The following is a 22300-nucleotide window of genomic DNA, read 5'->3' as shown; positions in this document are numbered from 1 at the left end:
ACAGCAGTGGCACAGCGCCAACGGATAACCGCTGCCACAGTAGGGGCAATACTCAGGCCATGGCTGTTTGCTTCAGTTCTGGGTTATTTTTTTGTTTAGAAATGAGCATAAAATGAACTGGCACACACCTTGAATGGGTCAAAACCTTACTTTTTGGTATTTCTGCCAGGGACCTGGTTTTGCCCTAAGTTGTGATAACTGTGCTCCATAGACAGCCCCCTTAAACTGAGAGTGTGCAAGAGCTGGTGCTACAGGTGAGACAGGATGGTCTCTTAGTGCTTTAAAACTTACCAAAAGTAATGAAAACATTCACTTAAACTGTGCTTGTATACATCTCATTGAGAAAAAAAAAATACATTTCCCACTCACCAGTTGATCTTTCAGTAGTTTAGGAAGACTGTTCTTCTGAAATATTTCTAAGTAGATTGTTCTTTATCCCGATTTTTCTACTTCCACACTTGCCAATGAGCTTTCCTGATGTGCCCATGTCATTGTACTGATCCAAAAGCTATTACCAAAAAAACTTGACTGATCATCCAAACCACCAAACTCACAGAGATAACCCAAAGCCCAAAACAGCTGCTGGCAGTTATCGGCTGCAACTGCGAGGAGGAACAAATGGTTTCAGAAAAAACCCAAGTAACTCTTGTGAGCAAGGTTCAGTAACACCCAGCATCCCTTGGCCACGGCCAGGGACTACCCAGCCCCGATGACTGGCACTACAGCTACAGGTTCCTGGAAAAGGGAGAGGAAAACTGCTGAATTCAAAGCATTTGCAAAGAGAAATACAACACACAGCTCCGGCACGTCCCTCCTCCAGTATGGACACTGGTCGGATCATTCCACGGTGGGCAACCACACAGTGAGGAACAGAACTGACATGAGAGGCATTGTCACGTCTTCCAGCTACCACACACCCAGCTCAGGTCGTGAAAACTGCGCTGAGTTACCTGCTCGGGAAGTTGCCTTCACGCTGACAAAAAACCCACCGTACAGTGAAAACAGTTCACTGGCAAAATCCTGACATTTTGGGATTGTGCAGGTAAAAAGAATACAACGAATCTGCTTCCAAACATGCTTTCTAAAACAGGATTTTTGCGTGTTGCTTTACGTGAATCCCATAGAGTTTCTAAGAAAAAAACTAAACTGGGAACCTACAAACAATATACACTTCTGCCCCTCAGTTTAGCGCAAAAGGCCTTCCCTAATAAGAAAGGATTAACGAAGCTATAAAACTTTAAACGGCAGAACGCTGTTTAGTTCAGCTAACAGGGCCGTGCAGAAGAACCCAATACCCTGCAATTACACATATCTGCGATTTATTTTAAGATGATGCCCTTGCGGCAAAAGCATCCTGGCTTTCACAAGAGGCTGGATGGTAATTCCGATACGATTTCAGCTCGATGCCACACAGACCACAGCGATAGCGCGTACGGTGCCAGGGGCAAAGAAGAAACACTGAGGCAGAAATTGCTGAACAGGTTTCCAGCGAGGACGTTCCCGCAAGGCTACACGAGGAATCGCACGGCTCCTACCGGGGATGGACTCTGGGATCATACAGAAGGGCTGATTCAGCGTCCAGCTCCACAGATAATTCCCTAAGGCGTGGGGGAAAGGGAGGCAGGGGACGGAGATGCTCAGGCAGACTGAGCGGACACGGCAGGTACGGGCATGGCCCCGGGTTTGCTCACGATGTGCTCTGCTCCGTCTTTAACTCGGGCACACCACAGAACCTCCAAAGAAAGGGGAAGTGGTGGCCACGCTGGTAGCTAACAATTATAACCTATGTAATTACGAGCTGATTGGCTTGACGTTGCTCTTGGCCAGAAGCACTGGAAGTGTGATGCAAGACTAATAAGTAAATAACTAAAGACTGGCTCATTAATTAATGCAATATTTTATGGCGAAAAAATTCCACAAAGCAGAACAACACAAAATCAATATTCAAAACTGTCTTTGCTCACCAGTGGGATCAGAAGTTAGCTGGTGAAAGTAGCTACATCAACATAATGCCTTTAGTAGCTTTGTTTAGTGTGATGATTACTCCTTTAACTAGCATCTCACAAATTATATATAGCACTGTCAAGCCAGCCCCATAAAGGATGGACAGACGGATTTCACGATGTAACTTAAACAAGGAATCATGCAAGGATGTGTATCTGACCCTTTCGAACACCCCGATCAAACAGGTGCAAGAATTTAACGTGGATGAAACATTTTGTTTCCCTTACTTAAAACACCCTCTTTGGACAGCAGCTTTCGTGAACAGTTCAGCCCGAGGCAGCCACCAGCACGGCAAATTTCAGCACACGTGGTTAAAGCTTGCCAAAGTTATAAGCCGCCGAAGATGAAGTGTTATGCCGAGACTTGTCAGGTCACCTCACTGATGGGTAATCTTAATCCCAAATAGCTCCCCAGGTGCGCAGAATATTGCTACCCCCCTACCTTCTATCCCCAGCCCCTCTGACAGCAACACAAGGCTTTGCTGGATCAATCTTTTGCACGCTGGGAACCCAGAAACTACAGAGTTCAACCTCCCTGCCTCAAAGAGACCCAAGGTGCTGTGAACAAGGTGTCCCCAGGGTGGCATGGGCTGGCAGGAGCCAGGATGCAACCCAGGGATGCTCCAGGTCTGCCCCTCGAGATGCCCAGCAGCAGCCTCCCTGGGGGGGATGACCCTCCCCGCGCTTATGCAGCCCCTTTCTCCTGCACTCAAACCCTTCCTCCACCTGCACGGAGGCTCCGGTGCCATTCGTGACATTTTGTGCATCTTCTTTTTTTTTTTTTTTTTTCCTATTTTCTTCCAGCCCTGCAGCGTTTTGACGACACCCTGCCTGAAATGTACTTTTTGCTGCTCTTTGGATATGATGTGCACTATCAACCACTGAATAAAATATACAGACAGCGAAGCTGTGAGTAGCATGAACTCAACTTTGCTTTCCCACAAATACAATTTTGCTTGTATGTTGTTATTTATTTTTAAGACAGTAGCAGGTTAAATCTGCCTCAGATTAGCCCACCCGATATAAATCAATCCCCTTTTCCACATGTGATTTATTTTACTTGCATCTTCTCAAATCTGGCTCAAAATACAAATGCAGTAAAAACAGGTTTTGCAAACTCTAAGGCCAGTATAAATCTTTTCATCCAGGCAGCTTTTAATACTGTACTGAACACCTTTCTCTCAGCATACCAATGCTTCCCTGCAGCCCCTGCAACGTGAGCATTGCAGCACACCGCCACTACGTGAAAACCTGGAAATAAACCCAACTAAAAATGGGCTATGACAACTCCCATTATTCCACCCAAAAGAAAAGCTCTCCACTATCGCCAGATTCCTGCCACTGGGTTATTTACTTGGCTTTTTTCTCCACGCGTGAGTCTAAGTGGTGACCCATTTCCTTTCTATATTCATATTCCCGGTGCAATGTAAGCCTCCTTTTTAACCACTTCATCATTTTTCTACTACACGTTTTCAGTTCCACAGCTCTTTAATTTCGGCTGTCCTGATGAGACTTGGGACCAGGATACAGCTGCTGCTCCTTCCTGAGAGCACTTTCAACTCCACATGTCAAAGAATATATTTACTAAATATGTTGAGTTTAACCTTAAAAGACTGAATAAAGCACGGAAGTCATAACCCAAAGTGTTACCTTCAGCATCCTTAACGCAACCATACAGCATAAATTCGCATAATGGTATAAAGTAAAAACGAGCAAGTCACACGGAGGGATGTGAGACAGTATATCATAAAACCATTCTAGGACTAATTTTCAGTTATGTGCCTTGCTTTGGCATGGTAATAAATCACAGAAAGCCACTCAGATTGCCCCAATCCTGGCAAAATAATTGCCTTAGAATAGGTTTCCACAGTCTCGGGTCCAAAGCATGATGAACAGTAAATTGAACTGCATTTACTCATTTGAGGAAAAAGACTGTTTTCTCTGGTTTCCTTCGGAGCCACCTTTTGGATTAAACTCCAAAGATTTGGAGAAGTCGGTGGCTGTGAAACTACCTCCATGCAGGCTCTGAATGATAAGTCAGCCAAAGGCTTGATTAGATTTTGAAAGAAGCAGAGCCATCAGTCACTGGGGTGCTCGCTCTGTTCCCACCACATTTGTGCCGCGCACTCCTGGCCCGACAAAATCCCTGCCAACGCGTCCAAAAGGGAAAATAAAAAGAAGTATCCACATGAAAGCAGGCCCACATTTTTTGCTATAAAACCAAATTTTACTGAAAAACACTGAGGAGCTGAATTGTTTCCTTTATGCCCAGGACAGATGTGTATGGAGGGTCCACCCTGATATCCAGGACTTGCGCAGAGCTCCGCAGCTCCTCCACTAACCCATGCCCTTTCTGCTGGTAGCACTGAAGCCAATAATAACGCCCATTTTCCTAAACAATGGTGGGGTTCAGGGACCTGCCAGCCTGCCAGCAACCCCAAAAGCAAAACCTCGTCTGGATCTGATTGTAGCTGGAGCCAAGTCGGTAAACAAGAATAAAAGCCCAACTACGTTGGGGGATCTTTCCTTGTAAGACAGCTCTCCTCTACATATTCTGAATTTCTGGTTTGTTGGTTTCTTTTCTCATCATTCCTTTCCAAGCAGCTGTTGGGAGGGATTTTGAGCCGAAATGGGGCTACTGCTCCGACATCCGTAGGGAGGCTGGGGCTGCTCGTGCTGACCTCCAGAGAAAGCCCACACTGCGGGGGTGGCTGGACACCCCTCTCAGCTGGTACAGAGGAACAGCAGCTTCTTGACCCACCGCAGACCTTGGGAGGAGGTGGTTCACTTAATAGAGATGGTTTTTTTTTCCCTCCAGTGGTTCTAAAAAGCGCCTGGGCAACCAGCCTAGAGGGATGGGGAACCTACAGCTGATGTGACTCCAGCGACCAGAGGACCTCAGCTTGGGCACAACATCTGCTGCAGGCATGGGGTGTTGCAGGATCACCCAGCTGAGTCTTCAGGTCATGGTAACTAATTTCCAATAGAGGAAGAACCAAGACTTGCATGTTTTACCACCCAGTTTAACATTCAGATCCAAGATACTAAAGGTAAAAGACGTATAAAGTTTGTCTCAATCCAATGCATTAATTACACAACATGGGTAGGTCATGGCAGGGTTGCACATCCTCCCTGAGTCCGTGATCATGTGTACCAATTTCACAATTTCCTTTGCTTTTTGAGGAAAGGAACAAGTTTCAACACCCCATCGTACTGGGGTAGCTTGAAGCTGCTGGAGCCTGTGGTCTGCCCGCCCCAGCCCCCGGGCTCACTGAACATACCAAAAGAGAAGAGGAAATTCAAGCCTTATTGAGAACTTCAAAGGGAAGACATTTGCTGCCTGATGACTCTCTCAGGCCTCTCTCAAAAGCATACTGACAGATGCCTGCAGAGAAGGGATTTTTACATTTTGTACACAAAAATATCCTCAAACCACTGAAATAAGCTAACTCCCTATTTTGTTACCAACCTCCCCAGAATCCAAACCAGAAGCCTTAAGCCACGATTCTACTTCGAAGGATATATCTCTCTGAGAACTGGCTAGCGGAAGCAAGAGTTGCGTTACCCAACGGCCCGCAAGCCTGCGGCACGCTCGGCCCACCATCTTGGCACACCGAGTTGCTGCCCGGCCTACCTGTCACGAGGAAGCTGCACCGGCCAGCACCCGCCTCGTTGATGATGTTGCAGTTGTAGATGCCGTAGCTGTCGCGGGAGAGGCTGCTGACAGTGTACTCGGTGGAGTCCTGCATGTCGAACTGGCCGGTGCGCAGCAGCTTGCTGCCCAGGCGCCACTCGTAGGTGAGGACCCGGGTGGGATATGCCCTCAGGACACGGCAGCTCATGGTGATGCTCCGGCCTTGGCCTTGACGAATCTCCAGGAAGGTTGGCTCCACGGCAGGGGGGTCTGTGGGAGACAGGAAGGGAGAGCGGGAGCTTTGTAAGCGAATCGGCGTGAGAGACGGGTGTTAACCAGCCACTGCTGAGAGGCTGGAGCACCACAGCACAACCCGGCACCCACGGGAGGGGAATCAGCCACAGTACGCGTGCAACCTCGACAGGCACCGATCAGCGAGTGACAGAAATGTACACGCCCGAGGTATCGCATTCTGCTTAGTGACGTTTTCTGCCGAGTACTTAAGGACACTGGGCTGCTTCACCGACGTTACCCCCTGAGGTGCAGCCAGAGGCCCTGTGTCCCTGCCCCCCGGGAGGCTCAGCCCTCCCCAGCCCCACGGAACCACAGGCTCTACACATGGCGCTTTCTGGAAGAGGAAGGGGGAGAAAAAGAGCCAAAAGCCTCAACTCAGGGCAGGTAAAGTGCACAAGGCAACAGCGACCCTGGCACGGAGCTGAGGCAGCATTCCTGTGTTCAGTGGGGGATCTAACGTTGCGGTGGCAGACGATGGATCAAGGGAGCAGCACAGACAGACACCCCCCCCGGCAGCTGCCTTCAGGCTTCAACAAATTTATAATCATATGTTTATCATTTCCATCCACTCAGGTGGTAGGTTTGATATTCCAGTAAGCACAGAATGGACCATTTTCCCATAACTTGAATTAAACTGCCTTTTAAATAATTTAGATTTGCAGCTACAAACTCTGACAGACTTTTGATTGCAGCAAAATACAAAATAAATAAAATATAGCCAAATAGATTGTATGCAAAAACCTAACTTCACCATCCTATTTACCTTTTGATAACTTAATTGCAGAAGAGTAAGGGCAACCCGGACAGAATAATGTTGGCACTCAGCTCTTGTCAGCACAGCTATTTAGATCAGGTAACGTGCATGAAAAATGTGCACGTGTTTGCAATTGGATGCAAAACAGCAACAAGACGCTGTGGCTCTTTAAAAAACAGAGCTCATTTTTTAGCCCATGAGAAAGAAGAAAGCCTGAAAGCCTCCTGTACCAGTAAGATACGTGAAAACTTTGCATCCGTATGGTGAGGGCTGTCTGTCAGGCATAAAACATAAAAATATAAAATCCCCAACAAGCTCTGCAAGAGAACGATCCTCACAGAGTCCATGCCATGTTCCTTTTAGAAGGAGCTCGCTTTTACCATTATCTCTCCAAGAGCATCCTGTCTTCAGGTTCTTCATGGATTGGTATCTCCGTCATAGATAGCAATAACCTTGAGACTCACAATATTTAATTCCCTACACAATGGAAGCTGTAAACAGATCCCTTCAGCTCCTGTAAATTAGGAACGATACTTGCACGTGTACCGCTGCTCACCGTCTCTTGCTTAGACAAGAAACCAGCTAAATACCGAGTACTTGAAATTAAGGTAAATTTTGGAGACTATCATATCAAGACAACATTGCTTAGAGCTCATGACATCCAGCTACCACATTCGTAGCTCATTGCAATAATCACCTTTTATTTTGTTTCATGACCCCAGCTCCTTTTGGAATACTGGGAGAGGACTACGAAGATTCGGCAGCAGGGTGAGCAGAGAGGCAGAAGTGGTGAACAGCATCAGAGAGGGGACACGGGGCTCCATGGTACGAGATGATGAAATGGCAGATATTAACTCTGAGGACAATTCCCTCTGAGTGAGATTCCCCAAAAAATGACTGATGAAGAAGAGAGTGATGTGGAAACTACTGATTCAAAATCCCATCGATCCTAGCCTGACCCTTATCTTGGTAGATTAAATATCATATGGCTTTGTATAATTTTGAAGCCAGATCCTTAACTGGTACGTGGACTGCAGTACAGCCACAGATAACTGCAAATAAAAGACCAGAAATCTTAAATCCTCAATACCCCAAGCCTTCTTTCCATTGATAATATCCCCCAATTTTGTGTCATCAGAAAATTTCATCACAGCGTGACTATTCTTTGTGCCCAGGTACAGAATAAAAAATACGAAAGAAGACAAATTCATAAGAAATTCCGCCAGTCTCTCTCTCCTGCCTGATGTCTGCCCTTTCAACATGACCCAATAGTGTCTTCATCTGCCCTCACTGTACAATTTTTCCACCTTATTCTCCTTCATTAATAGCTTCCCAAGGCAGTAGCTTTGCAGGGAATTGTTGGCTTAAAGATAAGAGCTATTCTAGGGAAAGAAAACGTGTCAGACCTCCGCTTTCCTACACGGGAGAGCTGTTTAGCTAGTCAAGCCTGATCTGCCTTTCACAGGCTCTTTTATTTTCCTCTAACCACTCTGTCTTACAATTGTTCGTCTTTCCACATACCCTCTAAGTGGTGATATATAACGGATCTCAGAGAAATTACTAATCAAATTTACTAATATTTATTATCATCCAGTCATTGCTGGGTGTAAGCCCTCCAGGTTTACTTTCCACTTCAGTGGTGGCAATACTGATTTCCATAGCCATAACCTCTTCAGTCCTATTGTCTTTACCCTCACAGCCACAACAGACTTTAAAAACCAGGTAAAACTATCACGAGCTTCGAGCTGGACTATCCTATAAAATAATACAACATACGGACGGTCAAACAGCATCCGACTGAAGACCCTCCTGGTCCAGCATCCTCCACTGGTCCTGAGCGCCTGGGGGAGAGTGAGAGCACGGGGGGCACTGGGGGGCTTTGGGACAGGAACTTGCTCAAAGTTGTGCGTGAGATGTGTTAAATAACCTTTACTGCATGGGTTTGCTATCATTTTCTCCCATTGCTTATAAGCCCATTTGATGTTGAACATCCAAAACCTCTCTACAATTTGTACTAACGTCCTCTTCTTTCGTTTTGCTGTTTCCATTTGATGCGCTGCTCTCGGTGAGCAATAATCCTCTGTTTGCCTCTCCTTGGCAGCTCTGCTTTAATGACTTTTAGCACATATTGGTATTCAGTCCTTTCTTTCTTCTTCCCCTGGTTTATTTACTTATAAGATACTTTAGCCTTATAAATAGCTTTTAAATGAAAGTTTGCCCTGCCTTTAAGGTCAAAATAGTCTTTAAAATATAGGATTTTCATTTATCCATGAATAGATGATACCCAGTGACAGAAAGAGAAAGTTAACTTTGCTTGCTCATTTCAGATTTACACTTTTGCAGGTAATAACTTTAATGGAAAAGGAAAGGGATGATAAAAACTACAATATATGATAGTAGCCGGAGCCAACAATTTATTTTTCTGGTTTTTGTTTTTACAAGATAGTGACTTCACAGCTAGCGAAGGTGTTGGTGTCTCAGGCATCTTCTGAGAGTAATGATGCTCAGACGGAAACTTACTCTGTAGCCGTTTGGAACTTATATGTGTTTAATTCATTTGCATTAGCTCTTCCCCAAGGCTTTAGCAATTTGATTTAATTTACTTTGCTGTACTTACTCCTATCTTTCATAATTCTAGTATTAGTTTTTGAAAAATATATGGAAAAGCCGCAAAGGGAGCACAGTTCATTCTCTTAAACAATTATCTTCGGGAAGCAAACAGTCTGAAGTTAAAACAGGCTTTATATTAAAGTTTAATATTTTTTTTTAGCCTAAGTACATTTATGTCTTAAGGATTATAAAATGGAAAATGAAGGCTCCCTAGCTATCAAGAGAAACGACAGCAAGGATGCTTGTTTGTTTTAAACCAGACAGCTGCTCTTCATGGTGCGGATCATATCATGGTCTTTATTATAAGATTTGTTGAGGAGAAAACATACCATTCAGAGAATTTATTTTGACTGCATGGCCTTGAGCAGAGACTTTACCTGCTGATTTGGTTTCTTCAATTTGTATTCTAGCCTAAGTAAATTAATTACTTTCTCTCTCCCAGCTCTAGCAACAGGAATAAATATGAAAAGCTGAAGCCTCCGCTTCAGTTTCTATTGTATTTGTGGCCACTTTTTACTCCTTTCACCCAACAGGAATGTTATTCTAACAACAATCTATGCCAGCTACAGAGAAGGAGTAACCTTTAAATACTCTTGGGGTAGGATTTGCACCACAGAAAACAGAACCAGTAGATGATAAATCAGGTCGGGTGACACCACCTTCCCGGGGGGCTGAGGGTCTGGGTGAGCAGGGGACCACAGCGCTGCCTCGCAGAGCGGCCCGTGATGGAGCGGGCGATGCGGGAGGTGGGACTCACACCCTCCCAGCCAGGGAACGGTGCTAAACCACTGCGAATTTAAAATGCCAGCCAAGCCGAGGCGATTTAAGCAAGCGCCGTTTCCAATATCTGATTGAAACATACTGTAAATTATTTTACTGCCTGAGGGATGTGCAGTGGAAAGTCAGAGTCATTCAAGCTTAAAAAGGCAGCCTTTCTCCTTTCCTTTCCTTTCCTTTCCTTTCCTTTCCTTTCCTTTCCTTTCCTTTCCTTTTTTTTTTTTTTAAGTTATTGAGGGCATGTTTGCCTGTGAGGGAAAGTTACTTGCTAGGATTTGTATTCTGCCTGGTAATGAAGGCCTGGGCTAGGCAGTCAATTTTATTTTTTTTAATTTGTGTCTATGCCTGTGCCTCTGATATATCATGCCCAGGCTCCGAAGATTACTCTCAGGGAAATTGTGTGGCATTTCTTCAACTTCCAGCAGAGGCAGCACTTCGTCTCCCAGGCCACATCAGTGAGTATTTTATAGGTTACAAAGTAGATATTACATATTATGCTGTTGGCAATGGGGTTTGTGTGCTTTTATAACAAAAAATGATTCATTGTTATATATGTGTAAATATACCAGAATTAGGTGCATGGAATTCTTCTGTCTAGTATGTGCTTGTATAGCTCAACAGAGTCAATATAACATATATAATGTCTATTCTAATATTTTAATGGGTTTTACCTTCCCTCAATACCATTTGTTCTGAACCTAAAACTAAAGGAAGTCTGTGCACTTTCGCTGAATATACAGCTCTGCAGAGTTCCCCAGCAAGGCTGCATTCCTGAAGCCCCGTAGCAGCCAGCCAGTAGACTTGACAGTAAAGCTCTATTTTTCCTTTTTTTTTTCCATTGTAACAAGGTACCTCAGCAAAAGCTCTCAAAAAAAAAATAAAACCAAGCTCCCATGGAGGTGGATGGGGGGGCTTCTTGTGTATGAGTAAAAGACTTGAAGACAGGAGATTTGGGGAAAGAAGAGCTGCTGGGTTCGCAGTACCTGGGATGTCCTCAGACATCCCCAAGGACCCCGGAGACCCCAGAGACAGATGCCGCTCACCTGCACGGGCAGCCCGGCACGCTGCAAAGCTGGGGGCATCGCTGGGGATCTAAATCTGAATGTGGCTAAGAGCAGCTGCAGAAGAACACTGCAATACTGAGTAAATCGGTTATAAAACCCACACACGTAATTCATTCATCAGTTGCAAAGGAAAACCCGGTTCCTAACGAAGTCCAGTCTAATGGAGCCTAATCAAGTGTTGCCTTTCAGGAAGGAGATCTTGGAGCTGCTGTGGGTATTTCTCTGAAAACAGCTCAGCGTTCATTAACGGTGCAAACAGCCGGCGATATCCGGGAGCTAACTGAAAGGAAGAGACCCAGTGAAGGTATCGTGCAGCAGGTTTAAGGCAAATGCCAGGAACTATTCCTTCAAAGTACTGCAGCCACTGGGACAACTCATTGCCATTTTTTGTTCTGGAGGTTAAAGTCAGAGCAGAGTCAGACCTGGCCGGGCACAATACACCTATGAGCGGCTGTGAAAACCGGCGGTGGGAATACAGCGTCCGGCAGATCACTGGATGCTAAACATGCTGGGGAAAGACAGCTCCAGCCAGCTGCAGTGCAGGACTCATTACGATGCTGGCAAAGCCTTACACAATTTCCACCCCTCCGCGGTCGTTATTCCCATGTCTCTCCATCCTCCAGCTGTTCTTTCTGGGCACCTCCGGCTATTCTGAGGATTATTTTCATATGCAATTGAAAACTAAAATGAAATGGCACTTTAAGCTTTCCAGGTCCTGACTTGATTTTATTTAACGCAGTAGAAAACAAAACAACACCAAAAAATAAATTCAAATCAGCTTCCTGGCTACCATGGAGAAGCCGCCAGACTGACGGCAAGGGCTGGAGAGCACACGCGCTCCAACAGTGCTCCCTTCCAAGGGATTTGTATAAAAACCCAACTGGGACCGTTGAACTGCTCTTGACCTGTTGTCCCAAAAGTGGGATCGTTTCCCCGGTGTGCAGTACGCCAATACGCACGTAGAGCAGAGGGTATTTGATCTCTTTCCTGTCTGCGCAGAGATGGGCGCTGGGTGGTAATTCCACCAGGCTAGCATCCCCCCCACAGAATCTCCCACATACTGATCTTGTTACAGGACTAGAAAAACCCACCTAAATTTACGCTAATTGGTTATTAATTACCGCATCATCTACTATTGGCCAAGCACCTTTAAACGAGCAGGCATGCTCCTGGAGGGGGTGGGGGGTGTAACTTGCGTAGTCCTTTAATGGGGTAGGTGGTGGCACCCCCCCCCCCCAGCCACCTTTTCCCCCCCGGTTGCTGGCGATTCTTGGTGACTTCAGGCCTCTCTGGCAACCGCCCAGCTCTCAGCACCTTCTGGGGCAGGATGTGTCCTCTTTATCAGTTTTCTAGCTCTCCTTCAAGGCTACTCTTTAGCAAAGCACGCTTTTTATCAATCCTTCAGCTCTTCTTCAAAGGTATAGCAGTTAGCAAAGCAAGTGGTGCATTTAACCCTAAATTAAAGAGTGTCTAAGCACTGACCCAAACACATTTCTGTCCCTGTAAAGTGGAAAATTCTACTTTATGGATATCAGACCCAGCTCTGCTAAAACAAACTCCGCAGTAAAACCCCTCCGATGGCAAAGCACGCCCCAAGCAGCGCGGCTGCGAGCAGACGGCAGCTCTGCCCGCACCACGCGCCCTGCCCGCCCTCCTCCAAGGATGACACCGAGCCCTCCCGACCCCCAGGACCCGTTCCTGGGGAGGCAGGGGAAGGAGAAGCACCCTCGCCTGCCCGTCTGCTCTGCTAGGAGCTGCTGCAGAGCCGCCCCTGCTTTGGGCACTGCCAGGAGTCAGTCCGCTCTCGGTGCCGTATAAAAACGCTCTCAGATAGGAGAATGGCGGAAGCCCTACGCAAGTCTAGCCAGGTAAATTATTTAGTCTTTACAACTCTTAAGTGATTTACAGCTGCTGTTATCCCTTTATACAGGCAGGGCATGATCTCCATGAAAATGCCTCTAACGACTTCCAGAAGTAGCTGGATAAGGGAGCATCTCAACCTCAGTCTGTCTGTAGCTTTTTACAGCTACACGAACACTGTGTTTTTCTAGATAACTAAAAACCATATATGCACATGTTTCTTTTTAAAAAACCCTATAAACTATAAATAGCTTTACAGTTTAAAGCTAACCAGCGTACGGTTTGGTGGCAGAAGTGAGATTGCAGGACGTAATATTCCCTTGGTTCCCACAGAGTCCTGCGGAAAACAAGTGTCTATATACGTAAATAAATCAGAAAGATAAGCATAGGCTCTATTTTGTGAAGAAGTTGAGAGAACCTAAAAATGCTGAAGAGTCACTCAAAAAAGAATCATGAAAATACTCTTTTGAGGCAATGGGAAACTTCCTATAGTGCTGCCCTATGGATCTGCCTCGGTCTTTAACCAGACAGAAAATTCAAAGGATTTTGACCAGATTGTAAGAGTACACTTCAGAATTTATATATTTCTGGAATCTATACTATGGTCAAACTTGAGGTTTTACTTAGCTACTGAGTTGGCTGTGGAGGTGACTGAGTGAAACCTGATGGCCCGGACACGGAGCCGACCAGAGTAGATGGCCGGAGAGCTTTAGGAAAGTCGAGCACATCATGATTGTGATCCCCAGGAAAACGACAACGTTAATTTTCCAGCCAAAGCTCAGATACAGATATTACAACCTCAAGTAATGGATTTATTTCAGTGAAATGAAAACCTTATGTCTGGAAATATAAAAAAATCATTTGCACACCTACCCGTAAATTAAAATAGAATTGCGAAACCAACCTGGAACCGCGCATTCACAAACCAGCCTGTGCACAGAAAACCACCCGCGGCACGCCAAGGGGAATCCCTATTTGCATGGAAATTCGCTTTCCGGATGCGACACCACTGATGTTTTCTGAACCTTTTGGACCAAGGGACAATCACCGAGCCTCAGCGTTTCTCCTTGGCGCGGTGAGGCAGGAGCAGTGCTGGGGAGGGGAGAGGACATCCTGCGGGGACCTCCGGTGCTCCTGGCTCCCTATGGGACCGTTACCGTCACGCAGAATAGTGGTAAATGAGCTTTCTGAAGCGCACCTTTGATAATTAGAGCTAATTGGGATAGGCAGCACCTACACGAACAAATGGGGGGGAACACCCATCATATTTACAGTGTTTATCAATCATTGCTTTTACAATATACCACTGGCACTTGAAAAATACCCTAATAGGTAATTTTGAAACATCCACACCTACTATAAATTACTGTATTCCCATCCATCCTTAGAAAACATTTCTTACGTAGGACACATCTCGGTGCTCAGGGCAGGCGCCCAGCTGGCACGAACAGCCAGGGCGCTGCGGGTTTCATCGGAGACACAGCTACGGACGCCAGCTCAGCATCCGCCCCAAGCTCTTGCTCAGCTTCTCTTTCCTTTCCCAGAAATCCTCGTGAAATAGTTCTCAGAGATCCTTTTCTAGTTGTGAGACTGTTGCAAAATATTTTAAAAATCTTTATTCGGAAACAAAAAGGAAAAGGGAAGATCGCTGTCTGTGGTAGAACTATTCCAGGCGTATTTTCATTATAATAAAACCTGACTAATATCAGAAAATAGGTATATTTTAAAATAAATGAATCAACTTCTAAACTTTAAAAAAACCCCATACAAACCTAGAAAACTAAGTAGCTTAGAAAACTAAATAGATACCTTCAATCCTGCAAACTTGGCAGCGAGCACGCTGATCCCTGCATGAATTGCGCCAGCAGTTCTGGTTTGCCGTCGGGTCCTTCCCTCGGGTGCCCACATCCATCTGCGTTTCTCTCCTGGCTGCATTCCCACGGGAACCTCTTTGGGGCAGGACCCCTTTCCCAGAGTAACGCGGCTGTCATCCGCATGGCACGACACCGCCATGACGGCGCTTACAACTACCCGATACCTTGCTAATAAATGAAATATGACAACAGTAACAAGTACAAAAATAGTTTCCTCCGAGCCTAGCGATACTCTGTGTTGCCAAATTCAGTTTATAAGTGGTAATTACTCTGGAAAAAGGAGAACAAGAGAGGCGCATTGCCTTAGCACGCACAGATCTCTGCAAGCCAGGAGGAGGATGCTGAGGATTATATTGCAGCCACTCAGGTAATTGGAACTATTTATTTTAGTTTATAGCGGTAAATTTATCAGTCCTACCCGTATACAAAGGGTCAGACAAATAAAAATCTACTTTTATTCTCTAGCTTTTTTTTTTAAAAAAAAAAGAAAGAAAAAAGAAAAAATTGCTTTTTCTCCTAATGAAGTTGAACTTCTGCAGAGGATACTTACGGACGCTCGCGAAGGATGCTCTAGCTGACAAATAAGTTAAGCCTGCGAGCAGATGTCCTTCCAGCAATTCCGGAGGCAGAGAGGACAGTTTAGCTCTCGCCCAACAGTCCAGGGAGCACGTTCACACATTTCCTCTCTGTGAAAGAGGTGAGGGACAGACAACCCCCAGCCCAAGCTGCAGTTTAAGGGTGATGCAGTGAGTCTCTCCCATGCTCCTACAGGGTCCCAGTTGTGGAGAATTGTATGGGGGAAATAATATATAAAATGGGGAAGCTCCTGAACCGAACTCCTTCCAGAGAAACACGACGGTGCACATATCAACTATCTTCCCCCCCCATTGTAAAACTAATGTTAAATAGCAGTTTTCATCGGCAGTGTTCAACAAGAACTGTCTTCAACACATCTGAATGGAAAATTGACTTTCCCTAAATGATTTTCTTTTTCGTCAAACCGCTACATCTTCTTCTTAGAAAGCCAGGATCAGCTGAAGCTCATGCGTTTTCAGCTGATTTTGGTTAAAACCAATAGTGGATTTCTTTGTTGCTGAATGCTTGAACACTTCTCTGGAGTGGGTCTAACAACAGATTCGCACAGCAAAAAAATTCTGCTCCAGGACTTGTAACAGTATAAACGAGACAAGGCACGTGGGGACGGCTTTCAGCAGGAGCTGGGAAGGTGAAAGAGGAGGCGCGAGCTCACAGCAGCGAAAGGTCACACGAGGCACAAATCGCCGGCGGGCCCCTGTTCAGGTGCTTTTCAAACTCTGTTTAATATACTAAAACTGAAATGACTGCAGCCTGGTGGGGAAGCTGCACTGACACCACGATGTCACGCGAAACCGGTCTGACATCCCAGAGGGTGTAACAGGGTAAAACCAGCAAGGAAAAGGACAAATTTATCATTCTTGTCCCAACTTCCAGCCAGGCTCCAGGAGGAGGTATCTCACGGGGGGTGTCTGAGTGAGCCATAGAATCACAGAATCCCAGACTGGTTTTGGAGGGAGGGGACCTCAAAGCCCATCCAGTTCCAACCCCCTGCCATGGGCAGGGACACCCTCCACTAGCCCAGGTTGCCCAAAGCCCCATCCAACCTGGCCTTCAACACTGCCAGGGAGCCAGGGGCAGCCACAGCTTCTCTGGGCAACCTGTGCCAGGGCCTCAGCACCCTCACCGGGAAGGATTTCTGCCTCACATCCCATCTCCATCTCCCCTCCTTCAGTTTAGTGACCCCCCCAAAGCACCAGGGAACACTCCCAACGGAGCTGCAAGCCAAAAGCACGTACTGTCATTCCGGGCCATTACTATAGAGCCATGCCAGTGGAGAATTCTGGTTAGCTCCATTTAGTGCAGGGGGAAGATGAACTCTCCTCCTGGATGCAGACACCACCTGCACGAAGTGAGAAGACCTGAAGGAACTTGGGTTTTATTCCTGGCACACAAAGCGTTGCACTTTGCCTCATCCGCAGGACTGAGAGCGACTCCCACACTTCATCCAGACACGGGACAGCCTGCGCCAGACCGAGCTTTCGATGGAGTCTAAAGTTTTCCAGCTAAACTAAATTGCAGGCCTAGCGAGTTCTACGTTGTAAGTTAGATGGAGTTTGAGTTAGGCAGCTTTCAGTGTGAATTTTTGTTTCACTGGCTGTACAGTGCCTGCTAGTGCCTGGTTTGTGGAAGGATTTACGCTCACAGCAGCCTAGTCACCACTCTCAAGAATTTGAAAACTTCAATTTTGTGGTTCAAATTGTGTCCACTGGCTGCAGACCTTTGCTGGGATTTTCCCGGCTGATACTTCTGTCCTGGTTTGGCTTCTTGACAGGACAATAAATTTTCTGAAAATACTGAACAAGCAGCAAGCATCACACAGCAGCTCTGAGTTTTACAAGATTAAATATTTGTGCTAAAACACGTGAAACTTTTGCAAGTGAAAAATATTCAAATGAGTAAACAAACAAGAAATAACTTAGGAGTAAAGCTGCAACATTAATTTTCCCACATATCTGCAAATCATTATTTGCTTTATTTGACTAGCTCCAGCGAGAATGTGATTGTTGAATAATGATGAGCTTCTTCAAAAAGCCATGAAACGGGTATAATCCACAATCTTTCAACAGAGTCTACTCTGCTGATGATCTTTTATGGCTTGGGCTGCTATTCCTTGTATTTTGGGAAATTAAAATTGTAATGTCTGAAAATATAAATATCGAACAAAACCATGGCAACACTTTTTATCTGACAAGACACCACGACGGAGGCAATGTCTTAACCCTTAAGAGCTGTCCCTCCCTCCGCACACGCACATCATGGCACCCGAATTTGTCTGTCCCATCCCCAGGACTGAGGGACGTCTCTGGAGAAGCAGGGAGCCACCGGTGACACCCTCGCAGCCTACGTGCTTTGCAGAGAGCTAGCTGGGAAAAATTCCGCACTTATTTTAAAGCACTTTTCAGCTGAAGAGATATTGCACACAACCTCATCTGCCAGCTTTGCAGGTAGGTCTGAGTCGTATTTAGTTTTGCTGGCCGTGCACTTGGTCTCAAAGTGGTTTATGGACCCATAAAAGAGACGGCAACCCAACAACGCTGTGATGCAAACCAAAAGCTGTACGTCCCTGTTTCGCGTAGCCATCACGCTGCGCGTGGCTGCAAACCGTGGGAGTCCTCTCCGCTCGGAGCTGCTCCCCACCAGCAGCTGATGGTCATAAATCAGTACATTTGTTTTAGAAATGAATGAACAAGTTGTGAAAAAAAAAAAAAAAAATTGCACTGAAGATCTGTCAAACCCCAGGAAGCTTGTCTTAAATTCAGATATGGGGGGAAGATTTCCATATCTGTCTCTCGTTCTCCCTGGAGCAGACTTCCCGCAGTTACCAAAGGGCTGACCTACGCGAGATCAACTCGAAGCAACGTCTAAACCGAGTCCTACCAGAACCAGCTTGCTATCGCATCTCGCTGCGGTCTCGGCACATCTCATTCCTCCAGACCAGCCCTACCCAAACCGCTGTTGATAAAATCATTCCCTGCTGCTAAAACTATATTGTTTGCCCTACTGAAATCTCGTCGCGGGCCTCCTGGATATTTCATCAGTGAATCCAAGCCCCTCGGTTGGGGAGAAACTCAAGATTCAATATGACTTTAAAGCAACTGGCAACATAACTACCTGATTAAACATGGGAACTGTTATTATTATTTTAGTACCAGACTCGCTGTCTCTCTCCCTTTCCTGAGCTCTATTCGCTTATTTTCCCTGCTCTGCGAGATGTGCCCTTCCAGTCACTAGGAGGAATTCTTTCCTCAGACCTCAAAAAAACCCCCAAACCCTGCTGCCTTGCAAAGACCAGAAAGTTCTCTGCTCCTCCATCTCGAGGCAATTCATCATAATATTTCAGAGGTATATTTTCAGAAATCATTGCAGGGAAAGTCCTACCATGTGTTGCAAATGTGTGACTTCTGATTTTCTTTTTTTTTTTTAATTCTGAAGATAATTTAATCTCTCTCTCCCACAATTTTTTTAGGCAGATTAAGATCAACACCAAAAAACAAACCAACCAAACTCACACAAACATAAAAGAACTAATGGAAATAGCAGGTAACGTTTATTAAAACATATTGGTTTAACTCCTATTCCTATATGCTCTTCTAACGTGATAATTAAACAAACATTCAGGTAGTCTATGTAAAAATGTTAATTTTAAAATGAAGAAACCCTTAATTCACACATATTCTTCGTGTCTTTAAAATAACTACGAGATTTAAATATTTCATTGTTAAATACAGACTGCTTCGATCAAAAATCCCTAGTATTTAATTGCAAGGAAGAATTTTCACAGCAGTTAAAGAAAACTGCTACACGAAAGGGTAAAGCAAACTGTGACACACTTTAGTACTCACATACTCAAACAACATCTAATACTCACTTAGTATTTGCTATCTTCTGCACCAAAAAAACCTTTTTAAAAGCCTAATTCTAAGTATTGAAAAAGACCTTCCTCTGCCTGGTGCCTCTGAACCCAGGAGCTCAGCTCTCCTCCCTTCGTCGTCCAGACAGGTACGCTACACCCTCGCTCTTTCCTGAAGTGACTCTTACCAGTTCCCTTGAAATCTTTAGCATCAAAAGCAATTTTTAAGGCCACCCAGTCCCACAAGAAGCACTTCTTCATCTCCAGGATTGGGGCCTATGATACCGACCAACACGTGCAGAGCAGAGAGCGGGATGCCCCCAGAAACCACCCACCGAACAACAGGCGCTTGGAAACGGCATGAATCGGGGAAGCTGTGGCACACATCACAAATGTGCACGGTGCCCAGGAGCACCGTGCCAACGGGGAGGCGTTCTGCTGTGCGCAGTGCTGTACAGCCAATAAATCTTTGGCCGTGCCCCACGCCTGCATCCCGAGTTCAGCACAGACGCAAATCCGTTTAGGACAAAGGCAGGCTTTGGAACCACCATCACCCATCGTCACGCTGAATCAATTTTTTTTTTTTTTTTTTACTAAATTATTTTTCTGCTCACCATCTGGTCCTTCAATAAAAGGAAGCTCCATCAATATATATGATTTCCTTTATTTTGGTCAGAGAAGAACAAGCATACTTCAGTTATTAAAGATCTTCCTGCCCTATGCTTTTGTATTATTAGTTGAAGTCCTTCAGAAATAGTAGATGCTTCAGTAGAATTCTCAGGTTACAAAACAGTACGGAGGAAATCACCCTCTTTTAAACAAAATTTTCCAGAAAGGCCATCTCCTGATGATTAAGTCTTTCAGGAAAGAATAAAGACCTTCTAGTTCTTGTAACAAACCCGTCCTCTTCCATCAGATCCCACAATCTTTGCAAACCCTTTTTTTACCGCAGCATTCCTGTGATATCGTAGCATTTCCTAGCACGGTCTCTGGTCGGTGCGCAGATCCCCGATGCTGCCGTAGCACAAACGACCGGTGGCACGGGCTGCTCCGCCAGGACTCCCAGCACGGGCTCCCTTCTTTCTATTTCTCTCCCGCACGCATCCCCGAATAGGTGCATTTTTCTCTGCGGTCTCGCCAGCCCGCTGCTCGCTGAGCGAGTCCTTGACCTCGCTGACTGTATCCACCGAAGGCGTGAAATCAAGGCAGCCGCTCGGAGCGGGGAGCAGCGGCCAACTCGAGCTCTTACCAACAGCAGGAGACCGTTCAGGATGCCCACGGCGGGGAAACAGCTAGGGAAGCTGCTGCGACAGCACCGGGACTGGATTTGAGGCCAATGCAGCACAGGGGTGCAACGCAAGGGCACCATCCCAGGCAAGGCACAGTGCAGCGCTGGGTTATTTCTGCTGTGATTAAATACCCCCTACAGCTCAGAGCAGAGAAGTGATGCCAGATCCATTACATTTCTATCTCTGGCCATCTGAGCAAACAGATGATTGTGGCTCTCTTTCTCCCTTGAGTTCCTCCTTACCACCCTGGGCCAAAAAAGAAACGGCAAAGGAAGAGGTTATGGAGTAGGAAAAATGATTCCTGCATCTTGGCTAAGTCCCAAAAATATAAAGTTGCCCGTGAGAGGTACCTGAGTGATACTCAGATACAGGAAGGATGGTTGCCGCTCACTGAAGTTAGGATGATGGCCAAAGCCGTCAAATTTTAGGGCAACTCGCTAGCCACAGAATGATTTGATGGTGCGTAGCGGAATAACGTTTAAAACCAGAGTTGCCAAGAGAACTTTTATGCAGATGGTGATGAAGTTTTTTTCAGCCTTAACAATCCATGAATATGAAGTCTTCCCGTTGGAACTATCATCACATTTCAGAACAATGATTCTCACAGGAGCTACATTTAAGCATTGTTATTGCTCAGCTAAAGCCAGCAGCGCTACAGCGCTTCGCACCAGCCCAGGAAAAGCTCCATGAATCTGATGTTGCTTTCCATTTACTAAAAATACCGTGCGGCATTAATACAAGATTCTAACATATTTCAACAAGTGCCTTTTGTGCTTGGCTTTTGGATAAAAGTAAATGAAAGAAGATTTGAGAGGCCAAATAAGACAAGTAAACAGCATCAATCCTAGATTTGTGTGACTTTAAGTAAAAGTTAAGTTCTGCCATTGTCCTTCAAGCGCTGGCACACAAATAAAAGTTCAGGACTAAAGCAGCACATCATTCACAACAGCATGTACTTTATAATGAAATCCTACAGAGCAATTTGCCAGTAATTTATGTCATGTAGCAGCCAGAATCAACCACTTATGTTTAATTTCCAACAAATTAGAATTGTCCAGGGTAGTAATTCTACCTGCGAAGCAATTCCTTTTAATGTAGTACACGTATGTAGGCATAAATACACGGTCATTGGAATCCGATTCCTACAGAAACCCCGGTGGCAGCAGTAGCGTTTTATTTGTGCTTTGGCTAATAGATCCTCTTCAGTGAATGAAGATATGCAAATTTTTATCATTGTGAAGATACATTACAAGAATTAAAATGCAATGCCTGCATGAAAATTAAATGGGGTATAAAAATAGCTGCGACGGGTTCTTTCTAATGACTTCTATGACAGATGTAGGCATGATTAATGACGACGCAATAATGCCTTGGCTGAACTTAATCACTAACACATCAGTTAATATTGACAAAGAGGAAATGAATGATACAGAGGCATCTACACCCAGAATCACTAGAACAGAGTGCATATTAACTACTTTGGGAGGCTTAGCATAGGCAGAGGTGATACGTCACTCGTAGCGTTGTATCCACCTCGCCTGCATGACCGCTCAACTGGGGTCCTGCTGAAGTCACCTCACCAACCACGGCCCTGGCGACTTGTTAGTCATCCTGGTGGCTCCAAGAATCAACCCTTAATATATTGGGGTTTTTTTGTTTATGTGCAGCTGAAATATATGGAGGCATGACATATA

At 45.4% G+C, this 22300-nt stretch overlaps 1 protein-coding gene across 1 annotated transcript in view; it reads right to left on the bottom strand.

The window, feature by feature from the left end:
- The window catches only part of MDGA2 (MAM domain containing glycosylphosphatidylinositol anchor 2), a 391532-nt gene that overhangs the window by 81943 nt on the left and 287289 nt on the right, over positions 1-22300 (bottom strand). Inside the window, exon 10 of the mRNA XM_054827962.1 lies at positions 5638-5907. Within this exon, the coding sequence (XP_054683937.1) occupies positions 5638-5907 (270 nt within the window). The remainder of the gene's footprint in view (positions 1-5637; positions 5908-22300) is intronic.

The sequence above is a fragment of the Grus americana genome, chromosome 5 (genome assembly GCF_028858705.1).
Source record: "Grus americana isolate bGruAme1 chromosome 5, bGruAme1.mat, whole genome shotgun sequence".
Classification (NCBI taxonomy): Eukaryota; Metazoa; Chordata; class Aves; order Gruiformes; family Gruidae; genus Grus; species Grus americana.
Note: the sequence above shows the minus strand (reverse complement) of the source record. Positions and strands in the feature narration are given on the sequence as shown.